A 13,882-nucleotide genomic window follows, 5' to 3' on the forward strand; every position below is an offset into this window, starting at 1 on the left:
TTAATGCAAATGAAGCCCAAACTTGCCAAGTATGGATTCCATATTATTAAGTATTGCTAAGCTGTTACTCATCCACTCGTTCGATCTCTGCACCTTCATCTTCACCTCATCCACAGCCGTCGATCCCACCTCCTCCAATCCATCCACACACGTCTGCTGATCTGTCATCGCCGCACTTATCCACGTCATCATATCCGCCACTTTCGCCTCCGTCAACTCATCACCACCGCCGGCCATCGCCTCCACCGACTCACTGAGTCGACTCACCGCGTCATCGAACAAACTCGCACAGTCTCGCAACGCCGAACCGGTTCGCAAATCGTTCGACTCGGAAATCAGCGTTTTCGGCAAAGCGGAAACGTTCGTGAGCTCGGCGAACGTTAACCGGAGCGTGAGGTTGAAGATCGTCACCGGATCCACGGCGTCGCCGGAGTTGATTGAGCTTACGTCGGTGAAACACGTGTCTGGATGTTGCGTGACGGCGCAGACGGTTTTGATTGACTCCGATGACTTCAGAGACGGCGGTTGGTTAGGTTCCGGCGGTGAGGAGTGGTGGCGGTGACGGTGGATTGCTGTGGTGGCGGTTATGACGGCGGTTATTACGGCGAAGATGGATAGAGTGAGGATAACGATGGCGGTTATACGGCGTGAACGTGACGGAGAGTGGGAGGTGATGGTAACGGCGTTAGTGGTTTCGGCGTCGGTGGGGTTAATTTTGCCGTAGCCTTTAACGAGATTGACGGAATCTTCCATTTGTTGAGAATGTCGTGTAGTACAAGAGAGGAGATATATAACGACTTTATATGCTTTTTTTTTTAATATTTTAACTTTGAATATAAAAGTGTAAATTAAGGATAAGTTAATGATTTTTAATTAAATTAATGGTTTTCGGCGAAAATAAAATAATTAGTCGAATTAAGACAGTGGGGCTTCTCAATTATCAAATGTTTTTCTTTATAACGGTTGGTAGGAATGGACCAATTTTTAAGTATGATTTTGACACGCGTAATTGAGTATTAGCGGATCACAACTATGGAAACCCAACAAACCTGAGGGCCATCTCAGCAAACCACCGACTACTCTCCAGAAGTTCGTATAGGGCTGTTCAAACCGATCGTCGCTCGAACTCGCTCGCCGATCGTTCGGAATTTGTTCGGAAAATGCTCGCTTGTTTTTCCGCTCAGTTGTAAACGAGCCTCTCCGCTCGGTTCGGTTTGTAAACGAGCCAAGCAACGAACAAAGGTCCGCTCAGTTCGATTCGGCTCGAATATTTTTAATTCATTTATAAATATATATTTTGTTTTAATAATTATCTTGAATATTAAAAAGCTGAATATTATATATAATATCTTTATTTATTAAATATTTTCTAGTACTTTAAATATAAAAAATAATTATATTTAGTTTTCAATATTTCAATATTAAAGATAATTATAATAATAAGTTAAATATTTGTGTATATATATTTATATAAATAATTATTTTTTAATTATTAATTATTTTATTACATTATATCCAACTCCAAACTTCAATTTTATCAAAAATTATAAGGTACTACTAGTTTTTTTAAAAACTACTAATTTATTTTCATGCATATTATATTCAATATCAAACTTGTTTCTTATAAAAGAATTTAAAGGGAAAAAAAAGAAAAAAAAGAGTAATGCTCCGAACTCGCTCGATACCGCTCGAAAAGTGCTTGAAAAATACTCGGTTCGATTTTGGTTTTGTTCGATCTCGGCTCGGTTTGATTTGAAGCGAGCCAAGTAAAGAGCAAGCCATCGCTCGGTTCGGCTCTGCTCGTGAACAACCCTAAGTTCACATTTCGGACCACTCGCATACAACCTCTCTCCTCTTCACCAATATTTACGGCTTTCTCTCTCTCATAACTTTCATCGGGTAGTAAAACCCGAATTCAAATAAAGTGTGGGTAGGGTTGAAAAAAAAGGTTTGATAGATATACCTGACAGGTATTAGGTCAGGTATGTGATTTGTTTTATAATCTTTCTTTGATATGGGATGAGTATGGATCAAGTGATACCTGAAACCAAATGCACGTTGACTCGAGGCATAAAAGTCTAATTATATACCCAAACATTTTTATTTTTTGATTTATTTATTCCGTTAGCCCTTTTCTATTAATGCTTTATTTTAGTACGTTCATTATATGAGAAATTAAAATTTGTTTTAGGATATGTATCTCTTGATATTATTTGTATATTATATGTTGTGAAATGTATACATGCATAAAATTATAATGACATTACTTATGTAAATAAAAAGAATACAACAATTATAACGGTAGAGAAATTGTACATGGAAATCTCAATGGATACATGGAAATCTCAATGGATATTTCTTAACAAATTTACGACCGGGTGCATGTCTGGAATTAGCAATAGCTGGTTCAAACCTGGCCCATTGTCATCCCTATCCAAGGGTCTCAGGTTCAAACTCTTTCTAGGTTCAGAACTTTGGCGAACATAGCCATTAAAAAAATGAACTCGGCTAGTAAGAAACTAGGTAAGACGAGACAGTTACAAAGTGGTCAGGAAATCAACTCCCAAGTGCAAGTATAAGACCAGGCTAAAGAAACACTCGAAAACGTACCACACGAAACAAAACAAAGAGAAGTTTGAAAGGGAGCAAGGTGATAACAGTTGGGTTTCGTAGGCCTTTTGGTGTAGGGTCGGTTTATTATATGAAGTCCAAAGAGGAGACGGGTGCGGGCGGCTTGGCCCAAGCCCAGCCCGGTTTAGATTTCTTGTTTAATAATTTATTAGCCCTAGTTCAATCTCTATTTAAACCACATTATATACTTGTAATCATTGTCACTCAATAAAGAATATCTAGTTGCCACCCGTGGACGTAGGTCAGTTTAGACCGAACCATGCTAAATCCTCGTCTTCGTTTATCGCTTTCGTGTTTGTGTTCAGTTCGTGTGTGCATTTAATCCTAACAATAACAAACTCTCGTAAACTGATCCAAAAACTAGGGGTGTTCACGATCTAGTTTTAGTGATTTTTAGGTCAAACCGTTGGTAACGGTTTTTTATTGCCAAAAACCGTAACCGGACCGCTTAGATTTAAAACCAAATCGAACCGTTTCGAACGGTTTGGTTCCTGTTCGGTTTCACGGTTTGGGCTTTTTTGAACTTTACATAAAACTAGTAATTTTCCCGCGCGTTGCGCGGTAAAATCGGTCGATAGAACCCGGGTGTTGCAGCGACGAGTTAACGCGAATTCAGACAATATTAGCTACCTTTATGACGGTACTGGAACTAAAACAAAATTGAAACAAACTAATAAAAATAAAAATTGAGGTGGGTCAATGGTGTGGCAGTGAGTCAACGCGAATTAAGCCGGCATTAGCTACGTTTGTGGCGGTACTGGAACTACAACAAAATTGAAAACAATAAATAAAAATGAAAATGAAAATTGAGGAGGGCCAATAGGGTGACGTTGTTCGGTCCCAGACGTTAAGGTAGCGACTCTACGACACTCGTATAACATATTATAATGTTTTTTGTTAACATATTTAAACAATGTTTATTCGATTAATAAGCTGAGTGTTGGTAAAGCCCGATCGTTGCAGCAGCGAGTCAACTCGTATTCGGGCGTTACGGTGGTGAGCAGGCAAAACTGGGGCGTCAATAAAAATCTGAGTATCCTGGTGGTGGGTCAACTCAAATTTTATCGATTTCATTTACATTTGTTACGGTATGGGAACTAAAATAAAGTTCGGTAAAACTCGGGCGTGTGTAAACCCCGAGCGTTGTCAGGACTGGACATTGTGTAGTGAGTCGGTAAAACCCGAGCATTGTCAGTCTCGGACGTTATGGCGGTAAGTCGACACGAATTCTGTAAAACAAAAAACAAAATGTTTGTTATGAATCTGGAACTTAAAAAAAAGCATTGAACCAACAAAACAAAAAAAAATGTTGGACCAACGAGGTGGTGTCACTCGGCCCAATCAGAACTTTACAGCACCAACCATCAATTTTACTATATAATAGTGATTTACCCGAGCGCTACGCGGTAAAATTGGTCAGCAAAACCCGGGTGTTGCAGTGATGAATCAACGCGAATTCAGTCAATAGTAGGTACGCCCGTTACAGTATTGGAACTAAAACAAAATGGAAACAAAAAAATAAGAATAAAAGTTGAGGTAGTCCAATGGGGTAGCGTCGGTTGGTCCCGGACGACAGCAGCTAGTAAAAGCGAATTTAGTTAGTATTAACTACGTTTTTTATGGTACTGGAACTAAAACAAAAAATAAAATCAAAAAGTAACATGAGCGAATGGGGTGACGTCGCAGTCGGTCCCTGACGCTGAGGCAGTGACTCTAGAGCACTCGTATAACATATTATAATTTTTTTTCCTACCATATTTAAAACAATGTTTATTTGGTCAGTAAACCTGAGTGTTGGTAAAACCTGATCATCGAAACATCGACTCGACTCGTATTCAGGAGTTTGTGGTGGTGAGTCGGTAAAACTGGGGCGATGGTAAAAAATCGAGCTTTCCGGGGGTGGTCAACGCGAATTTCATAGTTTTTGTTTACATTTGTTATGGTATCCGAACTAAAATAAAGTTTGGCAAAACCCGAGTGTTGGTAAAACCCGAGCGTTGTTGGTATTGGACGTCGCGCGATGAGTCGGTAAAACCCGAGCATTGTTAGCCCCGGACGTTGTGGCGGTAAATTAACACGATTTCAGTAAAACAAAAAACATAATGCTTGACTGCTTGTTACGAATCCAGAAAAAAAAAACACTTAACCAATAAAAAAATTAAAAACAAAATTTAGCACCAACTAAATAACAAAAAACACAAACATATTTTGAAAGGCAAAAAAAAAAAAACAGTAAAATAATCAAAAATGAATCTTGTGGCACCGACGTGTCTACCTTACTTCTATACGAAACGTCGAGTCGACTCGTATTCGGGCGTTTGTGGTGGCGAGTCGGTAAAACTGGGGTGCTAGTAAAAAACCGAGCTTCTCGGTGGTGTGTTAACGCGAATTAATTTGTTACGGTATTGGAATTAAAATAAAGTTTGGCAAAATCCGGACGTTGATAAAACCCAAGCGTTATCGGTACTGCACGTTGCGCTATGAGTCGTTAAAACCCGAGCATTGTTAGCCCCGGATGTTGTGGCGGTAAATCAACACGATTTCAGTAAAACAAAAAACATAATGATTGTTACGAATCTAGGAAAAAAACAAAAAGAAAAAACATTTAACCAATAAAACAATTGAAAACAAAATTTTGCAACAATTAAAAAATAAAAAAACAAACATTTTTTGGAAGGCAAAAAAAAAAAAACAATAAAATAATACTTGTAGCGCGGACCGTGTCATTTACTTCTATTAGATAATGAAACTGTTAAACTAGAAGCTGTATAGAATTTAATCAAATTGTCCATAATATAAGCTTACGACATGCTTCCAAAATACATAAAAGAAGTTTAAAAAAGAGGGGCCAAAAGGCCCAAAACAACAATAAGCTTTAAACGAGATGTGAATACCGGTGCTCAAAACAACTAGAATACAGTTGATGTGCAGCATGCAATATTAACAATACTGAAGAGGTAGGTCCCAGCAGAGCCCAGTTGGACCCGCAAGACTCACCTTAAACAGGGACGTCTGCGCAGAGACCAACTGGATCCGCAGGACCAACCATGCTCAGAGACGTGACGTCCTTACGCGCAGTACGCAAGCTGGTCCCGCAGGAAATGCCTCCCAATGGTGAAGGACTCCGCCTGTCCCCGCAGCCTCGGATACAAGCCATTAGGGAAGGCCACCCGCGCAGCATGGCTACACGCACAAGGCACTTAGCTCTCAATCGTTCAGTGTCACCTGAAGGAATGAGCCAAGCCGGGAGCAATCCCGCACAGAGGCGGGAGGGGGAATACTCCCGCCCAAATAAGCCAGTCCGTATACTGAAGGATCTTTTACTGTACCTGACGAGGTATGGGCAAAAGATCTGATCAGAGATGCGACAGCTCACTGACAGCAGCATGGCAGACAGCACGCCACAGCACTGTGACCAATAGCCGCCGCCTACCCACCAACTCCTGCCATACCACGTGCCTAGCCTGTAGTTGGCAGAAGAGGAAGAGTGCACGACACGCCTGCTCTGTGTCAGCCGCTACCTATCCACCACTCACAGGCAGGGCACGTGCATAGGTTACAGTTGGTAGCGTGTTGGGCCGGCTAAACCCCTTGGAAACCTACCTTCGGCTATAAATACCACAAATGGTATGATCATCTCATCTGATCATATCTTATCATATTATCATCATATATACCTGATATCTGCTCTAGCAATCTCTTAATATACTTTTATATTTAAAGAGCAATCTAGTCTGATTCTCACGCCGGAGGGTGGTCACAAGGAGGAACCCCCCCCTTCTCAGTGACGAGCTCACGGTGTCTGTTTTGCAGGTTATCAGAAGAACCATCTTCCAAGGGTCTAACCCCTCGTGGGAAACATCTCTCCAACCCCCAGGTTACCAGTAACCTGCCCGGGGTCCGGTTAGTGTTTCTTCATTGGCGCCATCCGTGCATAAAGCTAGAACTACAATTTTCTCCAGTTTTTTCAAAACTTTATACAAAAGATGGTTAGAGAAATTCCGGTAACCACAACCCCAGCTATTGGGGGGAATACCGGCAACACAGTTTTTACAAACACTACTCCGGCTACCGAAGCCGGAGCAAGTGAAGTAAATTTTACGAACACTACCCCACTTACTAAAGCAGGGGCAAGTGCAGTAAATGACCGCCTACTGGGATCCACCGATACCCAGTTTGAAAAACGAAGACTCCCCCGCCAGACTCTCGACGAAGTCAAGGCATGGGCGGAGGCACGACAAAAGGAATTCCAGGCTGAGTTAAATGAACGCTTGCGTTCCGTGCAACAGGCCGACGAATTCGAATACTGGGAGGATGACTCGGAGGAATCCGACTCCGACGCGAACCCTTGTCATAAAGCAAAAGGGAAGCGTAAAGAAACGGAAACCCAACCGAAAAGGCATTTTGGACAAGCCTTCAAACCAAAAAGCATAGATGGAAGTCCACGAGACTTCTCTAAAACGTTCAGACCAAACGTTACAAATGCAGGAACGTCCAAATTTGCAAGGGACATTGCTGAAGCAATTGCCCCGAAAAGTGCTAAACAAATGCCTAACATAGGCACATATGACGGCCTATCTGATCCAGACGATCATTTGAACAGGTTCATAGCGGGGGCAACCGTTAGCAATTGGACGGAACCCACGTGGTGTTACATGTTCCAAATGACGCTGGTGGGGGCTGCTAGGGCTTGGTTTGATCGTTTACCGGTTAACCACATTTACGACTGGGCAGACTTCCAGCAGAAGTTTAGCCAACACTTCAGCCAGCAGCGAAAGTATACCGAGGAGCAATGGACAATCCTCAAATGCACACGGGAAGAAGATGAATCTCTGCCAAACTTCATCACTCGCTTCAACTCAAAGAAGTTAAGTTTGGGCAATATCAGCGAGGATCTTGTTCGCGCAGCCTTTATCCAGGGCGCGCAAGACCCAGAGCTTATCCGCACCCTAACGGGTAAAGATGGAATGCCATCCACATGGGATGGCATCATGACAGCAGCCAAACGCTATGCGGAAACGGAGAAGCAACTGGGTAGAGACCTTCCGCAGAACACAAACCTTTACACCCAGAGGACGAGAGAGGACAACGTCCTCACCGCCCGATTGAACAAAAAACGGAAGCAAGGCATTTGGCAGTCAAGGGTAAACTTTGACACCTCATCCGGCTTACAGCACCGATTGGGTGAAAGGGATAATGTAAAGCCGCACCGGAACTCCAGATGGACGCCACTTACCAAAAGCGTCACTGACATATTTGCTACTGAGGAGCTCCCATGGCCAAAGCCTCCAGTAATCCGGCATCGTCACGATGCTGATCGGAGCAAGTACTGTGACTATCACAGAACAAAAGGCCACAACACTGAAGAATGCATAGACGTAAAAGACATGGTCGAAACATTCGTCAGAGATGGGACGCTCGCGCACCTCGTGGCGAAATAAAAGCTAGGCAGGCGAGTGCGTATAGAACCCCAGCTGGGGAAAACACGAACCAATTCCAGCTTCAAAAACGAGACTACATGCTGCGTAAAGAACGAGATCCCGAACCAGGTGCGTATCGGCTCGATGGCACTCCCATCCCAACATGGAAGGGAGTTCAATTACACAGTTTGCATGTAATCAATTCCAATTTGTAAAGAGAAGGCCAAGAGCCACTTCTAATGGAAATGATTCTCTTTAAGAATATCGAAGCTGATGATTTTACATTTATACTTTTCTGGACACTAATATGCCGGTTTTCACCGCATAATTACGTGAAGTCATTGCATGGGAAGGCGGTCCTACCCGCACGAACCCAATAACGTGACAAACCTTCACGCAGGTCAGTTGAAGGGGAAAAAGTTCAGCACCCAAAAATGAAAGTGCCGGTCTATCCGCATGAGTCATTAAGGAAACTGAATAATAACCTGTCAACAACCGCGCGTCGAACGGTTAAAACTATCCAACACTGGTGACGACATTCACATTACGTGAAGTCGTTGCGTGGGAAGGCGGTCTTACCCGCACGAACCCAATAACGTGGCAAACCTTCACGCAGGTCAGATAAGGGTAAAGTTCTGCCATCCTACTAAGTGCAAGTGACGGTTCTACCCGCACAATCACGAAAGAGGAAGCAAAACTTCACCTATTATCAACCACGTTCAAAGGTTAACTTATCCTCAAAAGATGAGAAAAACCTACACGCAGGTCAGATAAGGGTAAAGTTCTGCCATCCTACTAAGTGCAAGTGACGGTTCTACCCGCACAATCACGAAAGAGGAAGCAAAACTTCACCTATTATCAACCACGTTCAAAGGTTAACTTATCCTCAAAAGATGAGAAAAACCTACACGCAGGTCAGATAAGGGTAAAGTTCTGCCATCCTACTAAGTGCAAGTGACGGTTCTACCCGCACAATCACGAAAGAGGAAGCAAAACTTCACACCTATTATCAACCACGTTCAAAGGTTAACTTATCCTCAAAAGATGAGAAAAACCTACACGCAGGTCAGATAAGGGTAAAGTTCTGCCATCCTACTAAGTGCAAGTGACGGTTCTACCCGCACAATCACGAAAGAGGAAGCAAAACTTCACACCTATTATCAACCACGTTCAAAGGTTAACTTATCCTCAAAAGATGAGAAACCTACACGCAGGTCAGATAAGGGTAAAGTTCTGCCATCCTACTAAGTGCAAGTGACGGTTCTACCCGCACAATCACGAAAGAGGAAGCAAAACTTCACACCTATTATCAACCACGTTCAAAGGTTAACTTATCCTAAAAAAGTAAGAAAAACCAGCACGCAGGTTAGATAAAAGTTAAAGTTTAGCCATCCTACCAAGTGCAAGTGACGGTTCTACCCGCACAATCACGAAGGAGGAAGCGAAACTTTAACCCACTATCAACCACGTTCAAAGGTTCTTATTCTGAACACTTGGAAAATTGCTAATTTAAACTAAGTATGCAAGTCATAAGTTTATAAAGCAAGGAACCCAAAGAAGGAAATAACAGTCTTATACGCAAAAAGATTAATATTTCAATGATGTATTACAACAGTGGCCGGGTAACTACCCGCCTAAAAGAAATCTATACAAAGCTAAGTCTATCCTAGCGGTGGGAAGAGATCTTCAGGATCAGGCTTCAGGGCCACCTCCGCTTGGACCAGCACCGTCTGAGCGTGGCTGCCCAAGGAAAGCCTTAAGGATGTTTAGCCCATCATCAGCAGCAGCAGCCTCATTCACCTTCTCCACCACTGGATGCGGGAAGGCAGCGTACGGGTTCACAGCTTGGTCATAAGCAGCTTCAGTATTAACATTGAATAAAGGGAAGTTGGAGGGCGGAAAGCCTCTCTCAGCAAACCCTAGACCAAGCAGGAAGCCAGTCTTCTCCCCATCCTCATGAGAAGCGTTGAGGGCTGCGCTCATCGCATCGTCATAAGAGGTCTCTGAAAGGACCCGACGCGCAACCTACAAAAGAATACAAGTTAGAACATTTTCTAATTACGAGCGGAAAGCGTAAAGAAAAAGATAAAGATACCTGAGGCAACGCTTCTCGAAGCAGCCATTGGAGGGTAGCTTGACTTTCTTTGTAAGCACGTTCAGCTCCGTTTTTATCAAGGTTGGCAAGTTGAACTTCCTTGGCGGCAGCCTCTTCGACGCTTTTGAGTTTCCTTTCAGTGCGGTCAAGCACCCCCCTCTGGTCAAGGATCTCTTGCAGCTTCTTGGCATCTTCCATTGCCAAGGCGTCATGAGCATGCTGAAGAGCCTTTAATTTGCATTTAAGCTGCTCATTCTCTTCGCGAAGCGGCTCAACAACAGCTTCAGCCTTGGCAGCCCTCTCAGTTGAGTTTCGCGCAGTCTCCTTGGCCAGCCGAAGCTGTTATTCTATTCACAGCTTGGGCAGCCTTGGAGCGGGCCTCGAGTCGCGCCTGGACTTCAACCTCGAGGGCCTTGAATGCCTTCTCCTTCTCGGCTGCGGCAGCGGCCAACTGCCGGTTCTCCTCCCGAAGAGCCCGCGCTTCAGATACATCTTTGGCGCGAGCTGCTTTTAACTTGTCGTTTTCACGACAAAGCAGCTCGACGCGGGGCTGCGTCCGGGCCTGGAGAACCCGAAGCTCATTGGTTAGCCTACCCTCTTGGTAGCTAGCCATGGCTTCCCCCAACGCACCATGAGGAGCAGCGTGGCGAGCCCAGTCCACGCACTCCACAGGGGTACGAAGGGTTGTTCCTCGGCGTATGTTCCATCTTGGAACATACACTTCATTGGAATCCGACACTGCAAAAGAAACAAAGGCAGTTAGGAAAAGATGATAAAAATATATAAGGGAAAAAGAACCCTACGTACCTGTAGGGTCAATAACAGGCCGATAGCCGCCAAACCCATCACCTGAACCTAAAGGAAATCCATCCAACAGGTCAGGCAGACGGGAAGGTGGCATAGATCGGCGGGAAGCCTGGCGCATACCTGATGGTCCGGCCGTCGGTGCCGGTGGCGCAGGTATAGTGGCAGCCGCTGTGGTAGCCATGTTTGGCGCCACCTCCTCAGCAACAGTAACCGCCGGCTCCGTGAAAGATGCTGTAAAAATTGCACTCACGGCCGGCGGAGACACCTTCTCAGCTGGAACAGCCTCAGGAAGGCTGGAACCAGCGGAAGCAGGCGTAGACGCCTGGGTCGACGCCTCGGAAGGCTGACCGAGCCTACCGTCATTGGCGGGGGAATACTTGCTCCAACTCCACCCTGGAATGCGTCAACATCCACACCTGCACAAGCAAAAGTGTTAGAAAAATTTATTTGAAACAACAAATCTAGACAAGAATTATGGGGGTACTCACGGGGTTTCTTGAGCTTGAACACACGGACGAGCGGGGGCGAACCCGATGGAGCCGGCCTCTTGACACCGGTAACCGTCGTCGTCGCTGCCTCCCCGGAGGTAACACCTGCAGCCTCCGGAGCGGTGGTCTCCTCACCACCGGGCTTCCCCGCCACCTCTGCATTATCTGACTCCGAGTCAGATAGGACTACCGGGTCGGCCGTAGAGGCCACCTTCTCCTTGCCCTTCCCGACGGCAGCCTTTTTCTTCCGCACCAGTGGAGGACCTTCTGCGGATTCCTCAGAAGAAGAAATGTCATGAACTCCAGCAGCAGGCACAGCATTGAGAGGTTCAGGGTAGAAGATAGGCTTACCTGGCCGTCGGTGGCTCAGGATCTCTTGGCCTGGCGGGTAAACCTCCACGAACCGACCCGCGGTCTGCTCTAAGATGGGCAACTCGTTCTCGTCCAGAGCACGAGTACCCATCCGCGCGGGACCATCTTCCTCCCGCGGGTTCAGGAGCGACTGAAGATCGTTCCCCTCTGAAATCAACAAGAAAGTTAGTAAAAATCGAAGTCAGCAAAATGAAACAAGACGTACCATAAGGGACAGAGTTCGAACCATATTCAAGGACGATCGGAACCTTATCCGCATTCGCCGCCTTCCACACCCGGCTCATCCCCAACATCACCATCGCCGACTCCGGAAAACGGAAAACCGGGGACTGGACCCGGGAAATCTTCGAGAACCATTCCGCCTCCTCGTAGTTGAGGGCGGGAAGGTTCGGAAGCGCCTGGCCATTCTTGAACTTCATGGCGATGGGGATGGCGGCGAGCGGATATGAAGAAGAACTCTCTTCTCCATGAGCGAAGACTCCGCTCGGTGGTACAAATCTTTAAACCCTTGATACGGGTTGTAAGAGTGTACCACCCTTGGATGCACCTCCATGTATAGAAGGTCATCAGGCGATCAACGAGGGGCTCAAGGCCCAGTATCCGGCACACCCACTCAAAGTGCCGGACCTTGGCAATGGCCATGGGGTGCACCTCTGTCAGGTGCACACCGTGCCTCTCTAGGACACGGTACACAAACTTTGTCAACGGAAACCTAAGGTTCCCGTAGACAAAGAATGCAGCATAAACCCCGATCTTGCCACTAGGGGCATCGTACACAGTATGGTGGGGTTCAGGAAACTCAGGCTCGAGAGACTCGAGCATGAACTTCCTGATGATATACTGGTACAGATCGACAGGAAGAGAGCACTGGCATTCGCCAGCAGTTTCTGGTCATCAGCATCATGAGAAGACATGGTGGAAGAAAGACGAAAAGAGATTTCAGGGTAATGCTTTACTGAACAGAAAAATTCGCCGGAAATTACTTGAGAAGAAGAGATGAAAGTGGAAAGTGTGAATTGCAAATAACCCTCTCCCCCTTTATATAGTAATCGCAATTAATGCGGTGAATTTAATGCGGAGGAGAGAGAAATCAAATGTGCAATGAAACTATGACACGTGGCAAAAAGCAAGCTGGCAACAGCTGTTGAAAGGACGTGTGCCAGTAATTTCGCGGCCACGCGCCCGAAAAATCGCCCCCACGCGCCTGAAAAAGCGACTGGAATGACCATGTTCTGTCACGTCACCATAACTTCCTGCACGTCCTGACACAGTCAGAAGAAACCGTCGCACGACGTTTCAGAGGTTTATCTTTTCACCAACTCTTCGAATTTCAAAATTCAAAATTCGAAAGTATTAAAAAGTAAGCGGGAAAATACCCCTTACCCCTTGGCAAGCAAGTAACCGTAAGACGGATGCGGGTACAGTGTAAAGGCAAAACCCTTCACATACCTAGCACCCGCAGGGAATTGAAGCCAAATAAACCTTGGCAAACAAGTAACCGTAAGCCGGCTGCGGGTACAGTGTTAAGGCAAAACCCTTCACATACCTAGCACCCGCAGGGAATTGAAGCCAAGAACCTTGGTGAACAAGTAACCGTAAGACGGATGCGGGTACAGTGTTAAGGCAAAACCCTTCACATACTTAGCACCCGCAGGGAATTGACGCCAGGAATACCTTGAGTAAAGTAACCGTAAGACGAGCGCAGGTACAGTGTTAAGGCAAAACCCTTCACATACCTAGCGCTCCGCTGGGAATTGAAACCAAGAAGGATCTTCTGGGCAATGCTTGCGGAAACGGAAATAGCATCCCCGCATAGCGGGAACATCGAGAACTACGTTGTTTGAAGCTCCAGGATGGAATTGGTGGTCTTAACATAATTGATCACTATGTTCAAAACTACCAAAACCTCATGGAAAATACATACAACTGGGACTCAATGCTCCTGACTTGCGAGGAGGTTACAGACCTACCCGCATCATACCCAAAGACCAAGCAGGAAACTCGGGCATTTCTGCAAGTGACAAGGACTTCCGCGGAAAGAATCCCCATGGAAAACCTTACAAAACCCT

The 13,882-nt window shown here is 45.3% G+C and overlaps 1 protein-coding gene across 1 annotated transcript; it reads right to left on the reverse strand.

Moving 5' to 3' along the window:
* On the reverse strand, window positions 1–753 carry LOC143607916 (pectinesterase 1-like). Its single transcript, XM_077083186.1, has one exon. The coding sequence runs from the start codon at window positions 751–753 to the stop codon at window positions 1–3; it is 753 nt and encodes a 250-aa protein (XP_076939301.1).
* Between the last annotated feature and the right edge of the window lie 13,129 nt (window positions 754–13,882).

This window comes from Bidens hawaiensis, unplaced genomic scaffold (assembly GCF_021521415.1).
Source record: "Bidens hawaiensis isolate Kalapana, Puna unplaced genomic scaffold, B.hawaiensis_p1.1 tig00090009_1, whole genome shotgun sequence".
In the NCBI taxonomy this organism is placed as follows: Eukaryota; Viridiplantae; Streptophyta; class Magnoliopsida; order Asterales; family Asteraceae; genus Bidens; species Bidens hawaiensis.

Coding starts and splice junctions, on each gene's coding strand:
- LOC143607916 (XM_077083186.1), bottom strand. CDS start 753: ATGGAAGATTCCGTCAATCTCGTTAAAGGCTACGGCAAAATTAACCCC.